The 22392-nt window shown below is 38.7% G+C and overlaps 1 protein-coding gene across 41 annotated transcripts in view; it reads right to left on the bottom strand.

Annotated features, from left to right (window-relative positions):
- Positions 1–22392, bottom strand: part of PLEKHA5 (pleckstrin homology domain containing A5) — a 203985-nt gene that overhangs the window by 94641 nt on the left and 86952 nt on the right. For all 41 annotated transcript variants that reach the window (XM_087935167.1, XM_026712671.2, XM_087935151.1 and 38 more), the window contains one exon: positions 1143–1226. In XM_087935167.1, the coding sequence (XP_087791293.1) occupies positions 1143–1226 (84 nt within the window). The remainder of the gene's footprint in view (positions 1–1142; positions 1227–22392) is intronic.

Below are 22392 nucleotides of genomic sequence, written 5' to 3'. Positions count from 1 at the left end.
CCAGTTAATTGCTGCAGCATGGTTTGTGTGGATTTTTATTTACAGTTTATATGTACTTTGTTTTCAGGCTGAATTTCCTCCACTTAAAAGACTGTTTTTGGGAGAGTTTTTTCTCCAGCCAAAGGTAACTGGATATTGGGGGCAAAGTTGGAGGTATTAAAGGGACTTTTCTTACTTATGTGACTATGTTGTCTTTGTGCCACATCCTGGGTCATCACAGTTCCCCCATTGTTCCACCCCCACGGTTACATATTTCCATTTGGTCATTTGGCCATCACTTTGCATTTATAAGTTGTTCGCACCATCCCATGATCATATGACTGTAATTTTTGGCATTTTTTTGCCTGTCAGGATTCCGGCAGTGGCCCTAATTAAATCATAAGCTTCAAACCAACCCTCAAAAACTTCAAAAGATTTATTAGGAGCAAACATGTCACTATGATCTGTGTGTAGCCTTTCTCCCCCTTCCTTTTCTGTTCATGGCAACTCTAAAACGGGCATAGAAATGTTTTATGAGTTGACACCTCCGTTGAGTAAAATGGATTTCCTTAGCAATCATGGCATTTGTTTAATAACCTCTACAAAAAGGTTGTAAAATCAGGCACAGTCACATGATGCCCCCCTTAATAATTACCACGACTCACGACTACAATTCTGGGCTCAAGGATTGCCTGTAACTAGATCGTTGTTTCTGTACTGCAATATTGATTTTTAGATTTTTCAGAAAAGTGTTCCTTTTGACCGAAAAACAGTCAAACGTAAAGCAAGAACTGAAGTAGAAATAAAAAGCTTTTTATTATATGCCATCAAATAATAAATAAATAGACAACTTCCTGGTCAATTGATCACATATGAATGATTAACTGATCATCAGTTGAACAACAAAAGCAAATAATTATTCATGCTTGCATTCAACTTTTTGCATGCATTCACTTCCTTAACACTTTTCTTTCAAAGGGTTGGCTTATTCTAAAATAGTTTTACCATTACAAATTACTTTGGGATTTTGTAAATAACAGTACGGTACTATTTAACAAGTGCTCTGTATTATATAACAACTATATAATAACTATATAAATAAATATTCAGAGTATCAAAAAATGTAATTTTTTTGGTACAACCTTTTGTAAACACGTACTTACTGTTCATTCACGACGAATATGCAATTGTCCTGTGATGGCTGTCCTGTGACTGGATGCTTGCAGGTCACTTTTCGTTCATTGTGACTGTGGAGGAACAAATACAGGAATTATTTAAGCATGCATTGATTGATTTTACAGCTAATTGGAAACCCCTTTTGACCTTTTTGGATAGAACAGAAAAAAATGAAAATGACATATGGATTTGATGATTGGAAAAACATTGTAGTCAATACAAAAAAGAAAGAAAGAAAGAAAAAAAGCTATGATGTAAATTTAAACTGTGTTTAATGTAAAGGTATTTTTATAGTCTGAAACAGAGATGGAAGTAATTTCCTTCATATTTTTCTTTTGACTCCTCATGACTTTGCTTGAAATGGCATGAACATTCTATTTATATTCTGGTTTGTCACCTATTCTTTAAGATAGTTCGGTTCCCCATTGCATGTTGGTGCAGACTTCGACTGTCTCAAAGGGGTTTTCTTCTAAAGGTAACTGGGCTCTTTTTTCCTTGAGGAGGAAGAAAACACTTTACTTCTCATCCAAGAAGCTTCAATGGATACTGGTATCGGGAGATGGAAGGATAGGAACTGTCAATTGAGACTGGATGGTGGCGGGACAGAAGGATAGGTTCCATTCTCCCACCATCCAGGCTCAACTGTCTGCACCTATCCTTCCTTCCCACTGCCATCACAACTGATGAAGCTTCTTGTATGAGAAGTGAAATGTTTTCTTCTCCTCCCTCAAGGATAAAAACAGCCTAGTGGCCTTTTGAAAGAAGCCCCTTTGGGACAATTATGACCTGGATGACTGAGAATCTCTACAGATATACACATTAGCAGTTCCAACCCCACATGGGGAGGTGAACCTCCTGGGGCCGCAGCACAGGATCGGTTCACCTTGGGAGAAGCACCCAGCCGCCATTCCTGCCTGGTGCCAGGCAGAGCGCGAAGAACTTCGCCTGGGGCGCCCAGCGCAGCTGACAGGTGGGCCCTCCCTCCCGGCAGCAGAGCTCTCACCAAGGCAGCGAGTTCCTCCCTGCCAGGCCCTCTGCTCATCCCGCCAGAGCTGTGCGGGCTGGGTAGAGCCAGGAAAGCGAGCCGCAGGTGCGCACCTGCCTGCCAAGCAAAAGAGCTGGGCCGACCTGAGCTTGGCTTCCTTCCCAAGTCCCTCCAGCATGAACCCGAAGGAGCCATCGGGAGAGGCTGCCCGAGGCAGTGATAGCACCCACCCATCCGCAGACAGGGAGGCGAGGTGATGGCAGCGCTGCTTCCTTGGGTGGTGGAGACAGCCCGAAGCTGCCTGTCCTTTCCACCCCTCACCCAGTCTGCCCCCGTCCCCACGCATCTCCAAATGCACTGGCAGCTCCAAATGCTGCAGCGGAATGGGCATCAGGCAGAGGCGCTGACTCGGCGGGGCTCAGCTCAGAGGAGGACGCGGCGCAGGCCGTCACCTTGCCTCCCTGTCCACGGATGGGTGGGTGCTTCAGAAGATTCACTTCCCTACGTGGGCTTGGGCTGCCCTCTCAGGAAGGGGAGGCTTTGTCGTATCGGTAGTAGGGTGTCGTTTTTAAAAGAATTGCCTTTGCCCTGGAAGGCGAAGTGAAGGCAGCGACAGGAGCGCCTGAAGCCGAGTGTCTCCGCCAGGCTCCGGTTGCAGGGAGGAGCCCTGGCTGGCTGCATGTGGCTGTGCCAAACGCCGTGGCGTGGCTGTAAACGCTGCGGCAGCAAGGGAGAAGGGAAAGAAACGGTGGAGGAAGGTCTCCTGATACGAAGTGCCCCACCAACGCCGAAGTCAACGCAGGCAGCACCATATCCGGGTATGCAACAAAAGTACTTCCTAACGGCAAGCCCCCCGCCATTCCCCCCCATTTTGCATGTTTAATATAGGCCTTAATTTGGGGGGGGGGGGTTAATTTGATTTTATGCTAATAAAACATGCTGGGCCTTCCTATTGGTGGAGGCGGTATTGTTGGAGAAACATGGTAGTAGTAGTAGGTAGTAGTAGTAGTAGTAGTAGCAGCAGTTGACATTTTTTGCTTATTTCTGCTTAGGAAGAATAATATTACATTATCTATGAAATTTCCTTACTTGCAGCTGCTGCCTTAAAATCGGGAGGAATACTTGTGATTGTTGCTTTAATCATTAATTGTCTGCCATTTTGCTATTTCTTTTTAATTTTTTATTTAATGAGAGTTTTACATAAACAAAAAGTGAAAAATCTAAAAAATGAATAAAAAATGCAAAGAAAAAAAAGAAATGTAATATCTTCTGACCATTATTCAAAAGATAACTACTATCATAATCCCTCCTCCCTCTTAGAAAGTATATATATCCTTTTAGCTCCTCATTTAATCTACAACTTTTTAAATCTGCAAACCCAAAATTCATCGTATTTTAATTCTTTCAGCAAGAAGTCCATATAAGGTTTCCATTCTACAAAAAGTTTTTTCATCTTCTCTAATCAAAAATTCTGTAAATCACTAATTAATTGTTCATCATTTCACTACTTTTTATAAGATTTAGTTCTTCTGGTAAAGACCAAATGCCTTATAATAAACATGTATTCAATCCCACTCTCCTTATGCCTGCTGTTGTGTTTATTTAAAACTTCCCAAAGTTTGCAAACAAAACGGGGAGAAGACATGAAAAAGAAACGCTTCAAATGATACAACAACCTTCAATATACAGAATATTCTGCCAACATGATAGTGATAACTGGTGGTGAACTTCCTCTAGGAAAGATTAGTATCTGACAACACTTTAAGCAAAACAAAACAAAAAGCATATTCAAACATACCCAGGCATATTTTAAGAGCAAGAGAGCAAGGCGCATAGAAGATACATCCAAGTAAACTAAAATAATACCACCCCTCACTCTCTCTCCCTCCCCCCCCAAATATATAATTAAATAAAATATTAAAACTTTGCCTTGTATCTTCCATCCTTATGCGTAGCAGAAGTATAAATAATAAACTTCTCCACCACAAGAGCTTTCCCCTGCGTTTTATTTTTTATTGTTTACTGCAAGCTGCCTGAGATGATTTAATAATGCTGCCATTTTCAAAGGCCTATTGTGAACTTGCAAAGCATTTGCACAGTGGGATAATGTCACCCCAGTCAAACGGGTGAAACAATGATTGCCTAAAGCTGTACACAATTGCTGCCCATCCAAGAAAGCAACCTGTACTTTGCCAATTTGCAGAAAAACAATCACTGCCCAAAACTAATCTGAGAGTCTGTTGTAACAGTAAGTATGCCTATGGATGGGTATACCAAGGGTTTAGTCCACATCCACGACTCGGAGATAAATATTAAAGATTTATGCATTAAATCAGACTCCATTTTGCATATTAGGAAACCAGTACATGCATTCTGGACCCGCGAAGCTTAATTAGTGCCTCCAATGAATGGAGAGGGGAGAAAAATGACTAAACAACTACTGAGGCTATTGTTTCACTGATTAGCAATTACCACTCCTCATTTAGTTTGAATGCAATTTATGTTAAGTCAACTCTGCAACTCTATCTCCTAGAATACATGGCATTAATGTAAAGATTTCCCTGAAGCTTCCCAGGAAAAATAATACTTGAAAAGCTGGGCGAAAGGCTGGGCTCTGCTGGGCAAATTCTTCATTTGACTGCTATACTGCAACCTGATTCTCTCGTCTCTTGCACAGCCTAGAATTCCTGAAGGTTTTCTTGCAGGTTAATTAAATCTACCTGTCTGGAATTTAAAACCAGTTTTAATTGTCCTCTCTTGGGCAGTAAACATTTTATTCTCTTGTTCCTTTATATCCTTTTAATTATGTGAAAGCTGTCAGTATGTAACCTACTTAGTGTTTCTTCTTGGAACAAAATAGATTTGCTTTAACAAACTCGTGTTATCTTTATCATGCAGAATTAAAAAGCCCCGGAGACAGATGAAAGCAGAGGTATATTTTATTTTTTTTAATGTCAATATAATGATATTTGGCAGCAGCCAGTCTAAAAACTAAGATCCAGAAACTCAGAAATCTCCATGGTAAAACTTCATTGCCATGCAGGGCCAGTCTTTCTCAAATCAATATGTAAGTAGCTCTCTCCATCAGCGAAGCCTTCAGAAGTGGACACAGCTGGCTGAGGCATACCTTCACCAGAAATCAACTGACAGCTTGCATCATAAATCCTTTTAACAGCATTTTTTTTTTTAGTTAGGAGACCGAGGACTCAATATTACATTTTACACAAGAGGTTGGGGCCCAGCATACACAGGTGGCTATCAAACTGGTATCTATTTGGCAGAACAACATAAACCTAAGTTCTTCGATCTACATGCCCAGACACTGTGCCATCTCTGATGGAATATTCTGGGCCAGTTTGGGCAAGTGAATATGTTTATGTATGTGTTATTATTAAACAAATATATATATGGCTATCCAATTCGCATAAACAGGAGACTCAGAACCGGTTATGCTCTATTCCCACCAAGCTTCTTATGCAAGCTCATAATCTAGAAAGCAATGTTCTCACAAATTCAAAGTATGCAGGTTTTAATGCAATGGGCAATGTGTTAGGTTAGAGTTTGGGAACCTGGCCCTGTATTCCATGACCTTCATTTATGAGTAAGAAATGTTAGGATGGGGCTTCTCTGGGATCCTTTAGAAACCCCCCCCCCCACCTTATTCTTCATCTTTCCTCCTTCATCTCCTAACGCAGGGGTGTCAACCTCTGGCCTGGAGGCCGAATTCGGCCCGCGGGGTGCTTAGATCTGGCCTGTGGGGCCGCCCTGAAAACAGGAAAGGACCCCAGTCCTCTGCCTGCGAAATCGGAGCTTGCGAGGGCTGTGTGTGGCATGTGAGGGCTCCAACAAATTCAAAGCAAAAGTCTCTAGCCACATCTCAGAAAAAAATAAATTGGTTTATTAGAACTTGCCATGTTGGTGCGTTGCTGGGTACAGCCGGTAGTAAATCACAATATACATTTTCCCCCTTGACCCTGGTCTTTTCCCCACCCCCTGGATGTGACTCCTCCAATAGGACACATCAGTCTCTAAGAGTCATCCATCATGCTCTCCAGTAACCTTCTTATGCTCGGACAACTTTGGGTTGCTGAGTTGATAACTAGGCATTTCAAAAATGCCTTGTTTTCCCCCACTCCCTTTCTCTGGCAGTTAAAAAGACCAAAGGGGTATATTTTTAGTTGACATGACACTCCTGAACTCCATTTTCTCTGGCAGAAGGTTGTAGGAGGGTATTGCAGCTGAAAATGGAGCTTGTAAGAGCCGCAGGTGGCTCTCCCAAGCTCCTTTTTCACTGGCAGAGGATTGCAGGAGGCCGTCAGAGCCGAAAACGGAGCTTGGGAGCCCGTTTTTGCTGGCAGAGCACTGGTGCCATGTCAGGTGCCCCGACATGAGTGGCGTCAAGCTGGCCACGGCCCCTCAAGGTCAAACACAACCCTGATGCGGCCCTCAATGAAATTGAGTTTGACATCCCTGTCCTGATGGATACTCTCAGAATAGTATATAGATAGTCCTCAATTTAATAGTAAGTAGGCAGTCCTCAATTTATTTAGCAATTGTTCAAAGTCACAATGGCACTGAGAAAAACGACTTACAACTGATCCTTGCATTCCCCATGTCAGGTGATCAAAATTCAGACTCTGCATGTATTTATGATAATTGCAGAGTCCTCGGTTATGTGTGATTTTCCCAGATGGCTTCTAATAAACAAAGTAAAGGGGAGAAGCTGGATTTGCCTAGTAACAGCGTGACTCACTTAGCTGAAGTGATTCACCTAACAATTGTGGTAAAAAAAGGTTGTAAAATCAATTGTTACTTATTTAACATCTGCTTTACTTAGCAATAAAAAATTCTGGCCCCAATTGTGATAATAAATCAAGACTACATGTATGCAGTCTGCATTGCCCTTAAGGTCTCAGATCAGAAAGATACAGATTATATGTGTCATCCATCCCCAAAGAGAGAAAACCAGTCACACTGTGTCTTCTGGTAATCAACATAACTATAAAATGCCACAGATGACATATTTTGTTTAATGTAGAAGATACAAATCATTTATTTGATACCAAAAAGGTGCCCATCTGATTATTTTCTGCAATATCTTGGAAAGGTTCATTTTTACGCTTTACTATTTTGCTATTTGCTTGTTTCTTCTTCTTCCTAACTCAGAGCATGCTGGGTTTTGCACTATCAAGTTTGTTTTTCATTAAACAAACAAGGTAAAACCAGAACACCATTGCTTTTTTCCTGCAATATTGTTCACATTTTATATTTTCCTATCCAACTACAGGTAGTCCTTGACATACGACAACAATTGAGCCCAACATTTCTGTTGCTAAGTTGGACAGTTGTTAAGTGAGTTTTATCCCATTTTGTGATCTTTCTTTCTTAACATAACAATTGTTATGTTAAGTGAATCTGATTTTCCCATTGACTTTACTTCTCACAGGGTCACAAAAGGTGATCATATGACCCCAGGAGACTGCAACATCATAAATATGAGTCAATTGCCAAGTGTCTGAATTTTGATTACGTGACCATAGGGATTTTGCAACAGACGTGTGAAAAATGATCATAACTAACCTTTTTCAGTGCCATTGTAACTTAAACTAAATGCACTGTTGTAACTTTAGGACTACTGTATTTTGAACAGTCACTAAATGAACTGTTGTAGGTCAAGGACTACGTGTATATAACATCCAAATAGAATTTTAATTCAACCAAAACAAAAGCACTGATTTTACCATGTTTACAGATATATTAGGGAACAGGCAAATGTAGATTTCTTACAAGTGTCTTGAAAAAGTGTGTGTGGGTTTGTATTTGTGTTCGGGTGTGGGTGTGGGTGTGTATGTGTCAGTGGGGAGGGAATATTTCCTTGCTATTTTTGTTTTCTGCCCTAATTTTTCTTTTGCAATGAGATACATGAGCATCAACGATACATGATGCCTTGAGAAAATTACTAAAATACTCTGGGAAAATGTAATAAACATATTTATATCTATATGAAATCTGCAGCTGTACATGTTTAATATTCCCCCTGAAATGTCACTTCAGGATTTTTCATATTATCTGAAGATATGAAGTTTTTCTCAATTACATCTGTTTGAAAATGGAAAATGAAAAAGTCTTTTCTGAAACACAGATGACTATCAGCTCCATAATCAGAATATTTCTTGGGTAATAAAAGAGCATTACGACAAACTTCAAAGTCATTGAATTCTCTCACAAAGGTAGTGATTTTAGCTTTAAACATCAGGATTTGAAATCCACATTAATAATCTTTCCTGCTCCCACAGCTTGATGCAAACTCAGGATAAGATCTAAGACACTGCATCTATGGAGGTAGTAATTCACCACTGATTTAGGTTGAGTTATTTACTGAAGGGACTGGCCTGTTGAGATATTCCCCAGTAAATTTAAAACTCTGAAAGACAAGGTTTAGGGTAGCTTAATCTTTAACAACAGTATTCTGCAGGCAAATTATAAAACGGATTTAGCCTGCCTAGGAATTCCTAAATCGTTTGCTGAGATAGAAATCCAAGTTCTCAGAAAACTATACATTAAATTCATTGTGAATATTCAAAACCCTCAGTTTGGACTTAGCAGAGGCAGGGATAAAGGGTCTGAGTGCCACAGAAAAGGACGGTGATTTAGCAAAACTATTAGTATTACACAAAATGAGATTGCTACATCTGTTTATCCACAACAGATACAAAACTGCAACTTTTACTTAGATTCTAACTAGAAAGCACATAACAACATAATAGTAACCAGATGGAAGGCAAGCATCCCCCACCTGTGGCTTATGAAAGGCTTCTATTATCAGGTTTGAGCACTGAAATCGTAAGCTTTCATTTAGACAGCTCAGGAAGCCGAAGAGAAAAATGATGTCTTCAAAAGAGAAAACAAAAATGAGACACAAGGACCAATTATCACACAATGGTTAGTATCTTATCAAAAGATATAAGTTAAAGAACATTTCTTTAAGAAACAAGAGAAGGATTTTGAGCTCTGTCAACATTTGCAGCATTACTCTATATCCCAGTAGTAATACAAACTGTAAAATTGGTCACCGCCAAGCGATTTTTAACACGGGTATATCTGCATATATATATGGGAACACATGATCTTACTGATTTCTTTTGATTCATGTCCAGAAGATGCAATAAAGCACTGAATCTTTAGAGATCATGAAGATTATGGAAGTGACTGTCTTGAAGCACATAAATTAGGACAGTCTCAATATGTCATACATTCTGTACGCTTTAAGAACTTTCAGCTAATTGTAAATTTGGTCAACTTGCACGATGTTCTCATGACTATATTTTAAATATTTAACAATATATTTAGCAGGAGTGAAGGAAAATAAGAGAGGTCTGTCAACATCAATACCTATGCAATAGGTAGTATTTGAATAAGGGGAGCCTTACAAATGTACATGTCAAAATCTACTGAAGATACCATGGAAGTTTGTGGTTTTCAGTCCTTTTTAATCCATCAAAATATTTTCGAAGTAAACAGTACAAATCCTCTCTGCAACATTTAGGCTGTGTTCCCGTGATCTACTAAACACTATAATGAGGTTAATAAAATGAAACTGTCGTGTTAACATGCTACGCCCTAACAACTAAAATATAGTAGGCTTATACACAAGTTAGGAAGCTGCAGCACAGATGGGACGTGTGAAATAGCTTGGCTCCAGGTCAGCAAAGAAAGATTTTATTTAACATATATGCTTAACATACACTGATGGAACTGGAATTGGAAAATGTGTGGCTTTAAAAACGTAAGAAGAAACATACAAAACCTGCTCTATGAAAATCACATTGTTATGAAAGTTGAAAATGCAAATAATCTGCAATCTATATTAATGAAAGTCATGAGACACCAGTGAAAACAATGGGCCAAAGATTAGCTATAATGAAGATCAAGCTCATGACAACAGGAACAACCACCAGTCTTAAAATTGAAAATGAAAACACAAAGTGGTGGATAGCTTCTGCCTTTTAGGATCAAGCAGAAAAACCAGCCAAGACATACACTGCAAACTAACACCCTAACAGACTAGCAATGAAGACATTGGAAAAGATATTTAGAAATTGTGATGTGTTGCTATAGTACCTACAAAGATCAGAATCATGCAGACAATGTTTTTTTTTCTATGACATTCTATGGAACTGAAAGTTGGACTTTGAAGAAGCAGGATGAGAAGATGATTTATGCTTTTGAACTTTGGTGTTAAAGAAGACTGTGAAGTATACGGTAGATAGCCAAGAAAACAAATAAATGGATTATCCAACAAATCAACCCTGAGTTCTCATTGGAGGCACACATTATTTCGAATTATCACAGGTTTTACAACTGGCACTTAGCAGAAGAGCATACGGCAAAAACTCTAGCAATCCATTAGGCCTTCCAGTATCCTCATCTGCCAATAAACAAAGCAATAGCATTACTAGTTTTTATTATGGTTTATAATTTGTGCTTCGGTGTTCGGCAAGCTAGTGGATTAAAAGCATTTCCATTTATACTCCTAACAAGATTTTTTTCTTTCTTTTTGGCTGGCACATATATGGTTGGATTTTAGCAGAGACAATGGAATGATAATTGATGTAAGAGGGAATACATGGCTTATACAAATCATTTCACTGAAAGAGTATGAAGTAATTCCTTTGCCCTGGGTAGAACACGATGTATAAAAGTATCAGTGACCCTAATTTAAATGACAACAGGAGGGACACAAACTATCTCCATAAACCACAGGTTGATTTCAGAATTTTTAAGCAATGCTTAAAATAATAATTCTAAATGTACTCAGAACAAATGTAATTACTTAGTTTTTAGCTATTTTCCTACTGACTTCCATCAAAAGGACATCTACTCATTTTGGAGGGACAATAAAATCACTAACAATAAAAATTCAGAAATCTGGAAAAGTCATGAAAAAATAATGGCTGTGTGGGCCATATTATGAGACTGTTTTCTCACATATAAAAAAAGCCCACAATTTATATGACTACAATAATTATAGAGTTTATTAGTTAAAACTAATGTTAGTTTCTTTCTGGTTTTTATACCTGGGAAAGTCATGATTTCAGAATTGTCATTGTCACTCTCACAGGCTAAGTAGCACCGAAGAGATATTACAGACAATATAATGCAATCAATCAGTGTGAAATAAAAGCAGCCTGACTTTCCAAGTTCCAAAAAGAGAAATGAAATGCAATGTTATGTCCCTTTAATAGGTGTTTGATAGAAATAAGTTTGTAAATTAAAAGGTTTCCTCTGTCCTGTCATGTCCGAGTCTAGGGGGCAGCACTCATATCCTTTCTTAGCTGAGGGATTGTGTTATCCAAAGCCAGCATGACTAAACCCCGGAGGTGCCTGGAATGCTGTTACCTTCTTACCAAAAGTGGTACCTATTTATCTACTTGCATTTGCATGCTTTTGAACTGCTAGGTGGGCAGGAGTTGGGGCAAGTAACGGGAGTTCACCCTGTTGCCGGGTCTCAAACTGGGGCTGTCAGCTGACAAGCTCAACGTCTCTAACCACTGAGCCACTGCATCCTTTCAAGTTTGTAAATTACTTGAAAATATTAATATTAAAACTAATCCATCCTACGTCAATAACAACATGTCAGTCACAGGTTTCATATTCTCAGCTTAAGTGAAAATCTATACTATTTTATTCACCTATGAGAAAAATGTTTTTTTAAAAGGTGTGTGTGTGTGTGTGTGTGTGTGTGTGTGTGCGTGCACATGCGCATGTCAGAGGTGGTATTCAGCAGGTTCTGGCCAGTTCTGGAGAACCGGTAGCAGAAGTTTTCCTTTCTTCCGTTTCTTTTTCTGGGGTTACTATTAAATCACAAAGTTCCAATTGAAATATGTTTTTCTGAAACCTTCAAATGGCTCTTTAAAATTCTAGGCAGTCTGCTCCTTATTTTCAAATTCTACTTCAATTTTTTTTCCCTCTTCCTTCCCACTCACAGCAAAAAAAGATTTTTTCTTTAAATATTTAGAAATCCATATCCCTTTGGCATTAGCATAGTCTTTAGCATTTAGCATACCTCCAATGCGGGTTTTCCGATTTCTCTCAAAGCTGTTCCGTTTGGAAGGAGAGTGAAAAGAAAAAAAGTTTTCCCTTTAATATCCATTCGCTGCTTACTCAGTCTGGGAACGATGTATCTTTAATAAGTATTAAATATCAGGATACTTTCTCTGTTACTTTGTCCTGGTCAGCAAAGATCACTTTCATTTCTTCACAACTCCTCCAGCACTTTCTTTTTCTGGCTGAGCTATTCTATGTGGCGGCCATTACACACCGCCGCTCAGCTGCCTTCGGAGAGGGAGATTTAGCCGGCTAGGGAAGAGAAATGCGATGTCTCTCGTCCCTGTCAGAGCCCCCCAGTCTTCACCACCTTCTGCAAAGGTGGCTTAGCCCCGAAGCCAAATGGCTCGGGGCACTCAGGCAGTGAACACAGGCAGGGACTGCGCACAGTCGCGGATTCCTGCCTGCACCAAAGCGCTGCAAACCGGAAGTGTCGGTAGCAGAAGTATTGAGTAGTTTGGAGAACCGGCAAATATCACCTCTGACTGGAGATTTTATAGTATCCTTCCCCTGCCATGCCCACCAAACCACACCCACAGAACCGGTAGTAAAAAAATTTGAAACCCACTACTGGTGTGTGTGTGTGTGTGTGTGTGTGTGTATTTATATATATATAAATTTGAATCCCACTACTGGTGTGTGTGTGTGTGTGTGTGTGTGTGTATGTATCTATGTATGTATGTATGTATGTATGTATGTATGTATGTATGTATGTTATTCAGCTTTGTTTGGGTATTTTCCCACGTCATTATAGTTGTGCTTTTAAAGTTGTAGCAACGTTTCGGCAGAATCTCATCTGCCATCATCAGGCTTCTGTACTGTGTTAGTCTGTATTGTGTTCGTCCAGACGAACACAATACAGAAGCCTGATGATGGCAGATGCGATTCTGCCGAAACGTTGCTACAACTTTAACTCTGGAGTTAGCTTCCTCTAGAGCAGGGGTGTCAAACTCAAGGCCCGGGGGCCAGATCCGGCCCGCGGGGTGATTAGATCTGGCCGGCAGGACCACCCTGGAAACAGTGAAAGACTGACCTGAGGTGCCTCTGCCAGCAAAAACAGAACTCAGGTGGGCTGCACACAGTCCTCTTGAGCTCTGTTTTCATTGGCAGAGGGTTACTTACATGAGGCTGTTGCAGCCGAAAATGGAGCTCAGGAGCCTGTTTTCTCTGGCAGAGGCTCGGGCCACCACAGGCACCCCTGACACGAGTGATGTCGAGCTGAGCACACCCTCTCTGGCCCTCCGAGGTAAAATACAATCCTGATGCGGCCTTCAATGAAATCGAGTTTGATCTAGGGCTTCTACAAATTGTTTCTTTTCAAGATATATTTCAAGGGTAATACAAGGCCACTTTAAACTGACAATCCTTTGGAGCCTGAAGCCAAGAAAGAGTTTATATGTACATTTTATAACTAAAAACTTGTTAAGTAAAGAGCTGTTACATACAAAGTATTGTAGAAGGTTAAGAATGCAACCTGAAGAAGCACTTGCCTGTTCAAGAAAACGAGCTCTCAAAACATAAGTGATGCAGAAACCAGCAAGTGGTACATTTAACTGTGCATTTATATTTGGAGTAATCTACTACAATGATTATGGTTTCTCCCCTGCCAGGTAAGTACTTTTTTCCCAAACATTTTCCCCCATATAGATTTGTAAAACAGGTGCTGATGGGGAAAAAAAACTAAGAGATTGTTATTCTGCAAGACATCGCCTAACATCTTCACACACGGATATAGATTTTAACATACTGGAAACAGATCCATTTAATCAACTAGTGGTTTTTTTTTTTTTTCATTCTTAACAAAATATTTTGTGCACCAATTCCTCCGTGCAAATACTTTACATAAAACTCTTGAGAACTTCCAATTAATTCTGCACTGCTGAGTTAATCGATCAATTAAAAGGTACTGTGTAGCTTTCTACAAAGCAGAAATGACACTGTCTAGAGCAGCGGCCTCCAACGTTTTGGGCACCAGGGACTGGTTCCGTGGAGAGAGGGTTGTACATAGACTGGAGACGGGGGGCTGGTTTCATGTGCTGCCTGCATTCTGCGAATGAGGCTTTGCTTGCTTGTTTGGCCTGGTTTCCGGCATGCCCACAGACTGAAGTTGGGGACCCCTGATCTAGTGCTAACCTTTAAACTTACATGTATGAAACAAGAGAAATATGTGTTATCCCTCGTATGAAAGATCTTACGTTAGCCTCCAACACCACAAAATAGAAATGTAATAAAAATTTAATGTTCTGTGAAAGTCTACGTAGATCAGTGAACTTCAAAATGTCAACGCAATATTCCTAAGCTTTTATTATTTCCAATGGTTACTATAAACTGAATCTGATTTGGTTTTATGTTTCAGGGACATCTCCATTTTTCGATGAAGATGTTTAATGGGCCCTGTTTCATTCTTTCTCAGCTTTTTCCCTCAGCCCTTGAGCCCTTGTGTCTGTTAGCAGCCATTTTGTTCTCCTGGACATATTATTTTATCTCACTTTCTACACTCTGTTTGGGGATGCAAGGAAGAGGACATGGAATACATTTCAGCTAGTCATGTATTTACATGGCTACTTGACTTTATGGAAAAATGTATGATAATGAAGGGTAAGTATGGCAATCAGAAGATCCATAAAAAGGACTATTAACGCACTTGAACTTTATTGAAATCGATGAATTTGCTGCATATCTTTTCCTTTCCTTGAGGGAAGGAATATTCAAACAGAGGTGGTAGTCAAATCTTTTCTAACTTAGCTGATTTTCTATGGAGCAAAAAATAAATCAAATGAGATCAATAAATTTAAATGGCTATCTACTTCCAACTTTGATCTTAAGAAAGATAGTGGTAAATGGACGTTCAGAAAGCTGCAAACTCACTAAAAGATTTAGTGATGCTTTGTATTTGCATTCCGCATTGCTGATTTCACAAAATATCTTATATTCTTACTCTGCAGTGGAAACTAATTTTAATTTGAAAAAAATATGGAATTCTTATTATGGTCACTTGAGCTTATTCAGTTTGGAAAACTGGCACAGTTCCTCCTAAAATTCCAACAAAATCAAAGAATCTATCTGACAAGCTAAGGTTTTGCCTGGCTTGGAAGCTAAGCCAACAGGTGTTGTTGTTTTTTTCTTTCAGAAATTAGTGTACTGCATTAATGCAAAAATTTGTTCTTGGCTTTGATAATTTCATAGATAGTTCTATATTTTCATTAATAAATATAGCCCATTGAATTTGGTGTGAAGGCAACATTACATTGCTTTATAGCTCCTAATGCTTAATAAATTGTGGCCCCTTCATTATAATTTATTCCCAAACTTAAGACAGCTATTTGTGATTGCTTGCACTTGATTGTTTCCTGGAAATGTACTGGGGGCAACCACTGAAAATGTATGCTCCAAGAGAGCCAACTATTGTGTCTCAGCATGGGAGGGTACCTAAAGCAAATCCTCTGAAGATAACCTTAGGGTTAAGTATGAATAAGAATATATAGGAAGAAGCTCAGCTTTTACGGTTCCAAATTGTGAAAGACTTTACAGGAGAAATTCAGCACCTTCAACTGGGACTAAAAACAAACTAGGAATCAGCAGAATTCAAAAATAACCACCATGAAGAGTTTATCTCACCTAGTCCCATAGTGGTTTGCACTAATTGAAATTTCAGCACTGTCTTCAAGGGGGCCTCATACATAACCTACTGTATTGCAATAATTACCAGGATACCAATTACTATTGCAAGTCTATCTCTAATTAACCTAAGATTATGGTAGATTTAAGATTATGGCTCTACTTCCCAGAGGCCCCAATCCCTCCGGCATCAACAGATCTACAAGTAATCTCAGATCTGAGTGTTTATTCTAGAATAGGTTGAATTTCATTTTTCTATGCAAATACTTTATCAGTATCTCCATCTTCTCTGACATGAAATTCAGTTTATTTGCTCTGATCTAGACCATTACTATGGCTAGGCATAATTTCAGAAATTTCAGTGCCTCGCTATAATACAATGAAAGGAAAAGACAACTGGGTGACATTAGCACTGATAAAATTATGCACAAGCAACAGTGGGCCACAGGTTAAGCCTGAGTTTCACAGTTCATCTGGACAAGAGAATAATGACCAAAGGGGACAGGCATATCTCTACACCACCATACTTCTCTCTATTTGTACAGGTAGTCCTCGACCGATGACCACAATTGAGGCCAAAATTTCTGTTGCTAATTGAGACAGCTGTTAACTGAGACTTTTGCCCCCATTTTAAGACCTTTCTTGCCACAATTGTTAAGTGAATCTCTTCAGTTGTTAAGCAGGAGACATATACCATTCTGGGCAGATGGCTGTCAAATCTCTTCTTAAAAACATCCAGTGATGGAGTACCCACAGCTTCTGGAGTTAAGCTGTTCCACTGATTCATAGTTCTCACTGTTGGTAAACTCCTTAATTCTAAGTGGAATCTCTCTTTGAGAAGCCTCTTAAACAGATCAATGTCTCAATTTTGTATTTTGAGATTTCCTCCCCACCCCTCAGATCAATACAATAAAAGGACAATAAAACAATAATGTTCTATTATCCAAATTATATGAGCGACCTCATTTTTTTGTACTTTTGCCTTTACTGAAAATTTTCTGTTCACTAACATTCATCTCTGAGTCTGTGGCTTCGTAAAATCTAAAGCAAAGGTTAAAACTGTGTGAGGAATTAATGAAATACTTCTATAGACAGGAAACATATTAAATTGGATGTTTTAAGACTATGTTGTAAGCAAATGTGGGTGGATCAAAATAAGACATTTTAAATTAGAATATTTGTATTATTCCAGAGAGGGCACTATAGAAAGGAATAGAGTAGTGATGATACTCAAAAGGGCATACAAGTAGTGTCTTCATGCCTACTTATTACATTCTTCATATTTTTAAAATCTAAATTATTTGCACTTATATTCTTGATATAATGTGTGCGCGCACACATATACACGTACAGAGTGTGTGTATGTGCAAATATTGGCTCTACAGTATTTTGAAATATTTCAAGAATCTGTTATTGATATTAATATTTAAAGAAGAAAACATGATTTAGAAATATTTTAATTTATGGGCATACATCGCTGACTCACAATACCAGTATAGCAGGAACCCACTGATGACCCTTTTCCTGAATGTCTTTAAAATGCAGAAATGCAGCTACCTATATTTTTCCATAGAAAGAAACTAACTTATCAGCTTATGAATTTGATTCCGAGTGGGAGGCCAAGCAGCTGACAGGGAGTGGGAGTATGGCTTTGTTGGCTGTGAAATAAACTTGGGGAAGGGCACAGTCTGGCTGGACAAAGCAGGGGAGAGGTAGAGCAAGGCAGAGGGAAACCCCCTCTTCATCTTAGGACATGCAGGAAGGAACGGAGAAAGGAGCAATGTGTGTTGCATGGCTTATGGGGGAGGAAAGAGCCCTGATTACCTTCATTAGTTTCAGCTGGGAACACAGTGTTTAAAAAGGAAGTCTGCACACAGCAACTTGTTGGAAACAAATAGTGTATTATCTTGTTTTGTCGAGGCTTATCTGGGTTCCTGACATCTTCCCAACCGTGTGTGTTTTGTTGGCCTTTGAAGTCTGCAATTCCTTATCTGCCCTGTCCAGTTAATTGCTGCAGCATGGTTTGTGTGGATTTTTATTTACAGTTTATATGTACCTTGTTTTCGGACTGAATTTCCTCCACTTAAAGACTGTTCTTAGGAGATTTTTTTCTCCAGCCGATGGCAACTGGACATTGGGGGCAAAGTTGGAGGCATTACAGGGACTTTTCCTACTTATGTGACTGTGTTGCCTTTGTGCCATGCCCCAGGTCATCACACGATAGAAACACATATGGGTTTCATATGAATCATCCATACTACGACAAGTTATGATTTTTCTAAAGAAACTTCTTTTGTTTCTTTGTTTGTTTATATCTAAGGAGCATGTAAAAGTATAAATAGTATTGTTAATACAGAATAGTAGTCCCAGAATTGTGGACTTCAATTCCCAGATGTATGGACTTCAACTTACATATGTGTTAACTCCAAGAATTGTGGACTTCAACTCCCAGATGTGTGGGCTTCAACTCCCATGCTGGCTAACGAATTCTGGGAGTTGAAGTCCATTCAAATTCACATTGCCACGCTTGAGAAACATTGACAGAGAAAATGCACTGCAAATGGTCTGGAATCACTCTAATGTATTTGGCTCTTTCAAATTGTACATTTGTCAGAGAAAAAAGTTTCATTTTAGAAAGAATTTAGGGAACATGCTATTGTTCATTTTCATGGAATCTTTCAACTGAAATCATAGCATTAGGTTTGTTTCTATTGATAAAATATCTAACCAGGTTTTCAAGCTAAGTGAAAAATACTACTGAGACTTTGCCAACTTAAATGAAACATAGACTCTTAGTCCTCCAGCAAAAAATTGAAAACAACAATAAACTTAAAAATTATTTCCCCTCAGATGAAAGGGAAAGAAATTTCTGTATTATTTGCACCAATAATGTAAGGTAATAAATCACAACACTTTGTTTCCTTTTGGGTATCTGATGTAAGTGTCTTAGTTCTAGTATGTTTTAATATTTCGAATATATATGAATCCCTACATCTATGCAAACGTAACTAGAACATGCATACTATTTATTTACCAAACCGATTATGTGCCATCAAGTTGGTGTCAACTCTTAGCAACTACATAAGACTTTTTCCAGCTTAATCTGCCCCCAATCTGGCTCCTTTCCCCACAACAACCCTGTGAGGTGGATTGCACTGAGAGAGACAGTGACTGGCCCAAAGTCACCCAGTTGGCTTTCATGGCTAAGGTGGGACTTGAACTCATGGTCTCCTGCTTTCTAGGTTGATGCCTTAACCACTAGACCAAACTACATTTAAAAAAAACAATCAAAACCAGAAACAGAATACTAGTATATTTTTTGCTGAAATTTTTTCTTGCTCTGAATTCCAAATTATGAGTCATCTGCATGTAATGCTTCAAATTAATTTCATCTACCCATATGTTGCATTACTCATTTTTTCTTTACCACTTGATTAAGTCACACACACATATGCCCACTGATCACGTACATAATACGCCTACAAAAAATTCTAAAACAGTCACTTTAGGGAGAAAAAATACTATCATTTTAAATCTTCCCTTTTAGGGTCACAAATGGTTTTTCTCTTTGATACTGAAAATCTAAATTTATTCATAGAACAAGGCTGAAAAAAACCCAACACCTTCCAAATACTGCCCACGATATGTATTTTTTTTATTTTGACAGGGCAAATTATTAATTCCCTAGAATGTAAATATACTGGCTATAAATATTTTTTGCTAAAGATATATATATATATTAAATGAAACAGTTTTTCTTTGAGACCTGACTGCCATCTGGAATATAGACCTTACCATTCTATTAAATGGTAGAGCAATGATTTTAAGACAAAAAAAAATGCCTTCATGGCCAAGTTGCAAATCTATGTATTATTTTGTTTCACCAGCAATAAAAGTTTTTACATCACCCTAATACATATTCAAGAATTACAAGAAACAGTTCTAGATTTCTACACTTCATTTAAGCTTCTTTCAGATCTAAGATAAATCTCATAAAATCTCATCTTCACAAATCTCATTTGTTGAAGCTGCTTCTCTTCTTCTAGTTATGAAATCTGTTGTTGTCTTTAATAAACAATGCTTTTCAAAGTATTAATAATTTACCAAATGGTTCTGCTCGCCCTTACTAATTATTTTGCAAGTTTATGTGAAAGGGAAAGTATGTGTGGTTGAGAACGCCGACTTATGTCAGCAATTTTTTTTGTATCAAAACCACCCTGGTTTTTTTTTTATTCCCACACCAGACAAGGGGGCGTCAATGTTAACAGAGGAAGTACCAAGAATTTTTGGCAGTTAACCATCTTGAAATCGGTACAAGTGGTTTCTCAACTTAAAAAAAAAAAAACCCAAAACAGGGCAGTTCAAACTCACATGCTCTTTCAATGAGACTTGACTGCTCAATGCTATTGAGATTTATTTCTCAAAATAAGTTGCATGAAAATTTATCAAAACTCGGCAACAGACATGTTATCTATTGATATTTGAAACACACTATCGTCGAGTAAGGAAGCTATACCTTTGCTCATCCTTTTCTGACTTGGCCTTCCCCATCTTGACATAGCCATCATCTACTGGACTTAATGGAAGATGATGGTATGGCTTATATTCTCACGTTTCTGGAAGAGAGCTGACAGAACAGGCTGGTCTGATCTTCCATGTAAAAGTGTTAAAGCTTAACACAGATTCCCCTTCAACCATAACCCAATTCATAAGTAACAACTCTAAACACAGCTTTGCCTACACAGGGGACAAAAAAGATCCCTTTACTTTTTAGGGATTAGATAAGCTCAGTAACTATGTTATAGCTCACACCCCAGGATTCAGGAATACCTCTCTGAACCACAGTTTATGAACAGCAAAGCTCCTGAAATCTTAAAAAAAAACCAGAAAAGTCTTCACAACTCAAATCTAAAGTCTAGGGTTCTTCAATAAAAGATGTAGAGGCAATCCTCATTTAGTGACAATTGGGACAAGCAACTCCGTTGATAAGCAATGCAGTTGCTAAGTAAGCCATGACTATTATGATCTTATTCAACTTTCTTTTGCTTTATAGACCTGCAAAGCAGGGGTGGGATTCTACCGGGTTGGCCTGGTTGGCCTGAAGATCATCTGGGAGTGAACCGGTTCACTCCAACGATCAGCTGCTGGGCCCACATGCCTGCCCTGGTTCCATACTGACCTTTATTTCCTACTTGTGATGCTCAGCTGTATCGCACATCAGCTGTTGAAGACACAGGGAGAGTGCAGAAGTGCAGGAGGTCAGTAGGAAAGCCTCTGCGCACACGCAAAGCGTGCGTGCGGATGAAAAGCACACCCACCAAGCAACGCCCACGGAACCGGTGATAACACAATTTGAATCCCACCACTGCTGCAAAGGCTATAAACATAAGGAGTGATCCCAAAGTTACTTTTTCATTACCGTTGTAATTGCCTGTAGTTTCAGTTATGTAGACTAAAGAGCACAGAAAGAGGTGTTATGAAAGCAAATGTAAAATATCCATTTTGATTCAGTTTGAACTAAATAAAGTAGAAATAGTTTTAGCTTTGCTATATGCAAGAATTATGTTTAGTCTGTCATGCTTGCTTTTCATGCTTGCTTTTCATGCTTTTCAGACTCAAATTTGAATCATTACTTTAAATTCTACTTGTAGTTTTAGTGACAATGTAAGCTGTAGCTTCTCTTGGAATTAGCAAGTAGCTTGCAAAGTTCCATTTTTTTCTCTCAGCTAAGCACAATTTATAGAAAAGGTGTTTCAATCCAACTTATTTTTCTTCACATTGCTGTGGTCTCACCTTCAGGTGCTACATGATGGACAACAATCACTCTTCTCCCAGTGAGAGATAAGGAGAGATGAAGAATCAAGCCTACTAACCCGTAGGAAGGTAAATTGTCAGATTTTGTTCAATACGAAGGTCACAGTAACTGCTGGTTAGTAAACCAGTAAAACCAAATTATCTAGGTTTAAGGCATAACAAAAATGAACGATCTATATGAAGATCATTTCTCACTTTATGAGAAAAAAATATACAGAAAAATAACATAAAATGCAACATATTCTCCTAGCTAGGATAAGTCATTCCTTTCTAATGGATGATAAAATAATCATTTTCTTGCTGATACAATGTAGCTGATTAACGAAGCTCATGGACAACACTGGCAACTACCAGCCAAATTTACTTCATAAGATTGCTAAGAAGACATTACATGCTTTTAGAAGCTAGTTAGCCCTTCAAAAGAAGATTAAAATGGGGGAAAGAAGGAATCTCGATCCTGAAGTCTTGAGAGGAAGAACTTTTTCTGTGGTGACACTGCTAAAATAGAAAAGACATTTGATGCATACGTTGTGATGTAGAAAATAGCATTATCAATATACATGGTGATGTAAGAATCCTGTTTTGAAATGCTATGCTCCAAAATGTGAATGTGGGTGAAAGATTTAATTTAAAAAAAAGTCACTGGGGATGAACAAAATAGGCATAAGATCAAGCTTAGTCCAAAATTGACAGAGCTGATCAATTACTGGACA

Source organism: Pseudonaja textilis, chromosome 5, assembly GCF_049901715.1.
Source record: "Pseudonaja textilis isolate UNSWEBS1 chromosome 5, rPseTex1.2, whole genome shotgun sequence".
In the NCBI taxonomy this organism is placed as follows: domain Eukaryota; kingdom Metazoa; phylum Chordata; class Lepidosauria; order Squamata; family Elapidae; genus Pseudonaja; species Pseudonaja textilis.
This window is presented reverse-complemented; position numbering and strand designations above follow the sequence as displayed.